The sequence below is a fragment of the Penaeus monodon genome, chromosome 28 (assembly GCF_015228065.2).
Source record: "Penaeus monodon isolate SGIC_2016 chromosome 28, NSTDA_Pmon_1, whole genome shotgun sequence".
Classification (NCBI taxonomy): Eukaryota; Metazoa; Arthropoda; class Malacostraca; order Decapoda; family Penaeidae; genus Penaeus; species Penaeus monodon.
This window is the reverse complement of record NC_051413.1, coordinates 10,406,256-10,406,786: the sequence shown is the minus strand read 5'-3', so window position 1 is coordinate 10,406,786 and position 531 is coordinate 10,406,256. Positions and strand designations below refer to the sequence as shown.

General features: G+C 46.7%; 2 protein-coding genes across 2 annotated transcripts in view; one reads left to right on the top strand and one right to left on the bottom strand.

Moving 5' to 3' along the window:
- Positions 1-531, bottom strand: part of LOC119591364 (chorion peroxidase-like) — a 28,494-nt gene that overhangs the window by 13,352 nt on the left and 14,611 nt on the right. The gene's annotated exons all lie outside the window — the stretch shown is intronic.
- Positions 1-531, top strand: part of LOC119591366 (chorion peroxidase-like) — a 2,647-nt gene that overhangs the window by 1,300 nt on the left and 816 nt on the right. The window contains exons 5-6 of the mRNA XM_037940106.1: positions 9-158; positions 314-513. Coding sequence (XP_037796034.1) covers positions 9-158; positions 314-513 — 350 coding nt within the window. The remainder of the gene's footprint in view (positions 1-8; positions 159-313; positions 514-531) is intronic.

The following is a 531-nucleotide window of genomic DNA, read 5'->3' as shown; positions in this document are numbered from 1 at the left end:
CTGCTCAGGACCAAATTGAGGTAGTAGACGCTTTTGGGAAGGTCACACAAATAGATCTTTCCTCCGCCACACTTGAAGAGTCCCTTGGGCTTGCACCTGCCGACGTGCTTCGTGGCGTCAGCCGGCAGGATGTCAGTAATATGGTCTTTACAAATGAGGTCAGGATCCATAGCACTCTGATTCTTTTCATGAAAAATGCGAGAAAATAAAAATAACTACAATGATGTATTCAACAGAAATAGGACTAATGACAATACAACAAGCCTTGAATTATTTACAAATATGTGCTAAAATACACCGTTCACGTCCCCAGATAACGGCCACATCATTCCCTGGCGACGAGCCTCTCAGAATCGACTTACTTGCTCTCAACACCCAGCGTGGGCGTGAGCATGGCTTGAAAGGATACACGGCGGTGCGGGCGGCCTGCACAAACCAAGTGATCAAGACTTTCGCAGACTTGACCAACAGCATGGACCAAGAAGTCATCGACCGCCTTCAGAGCGTGTACACGTAAGATATTTGATTTTG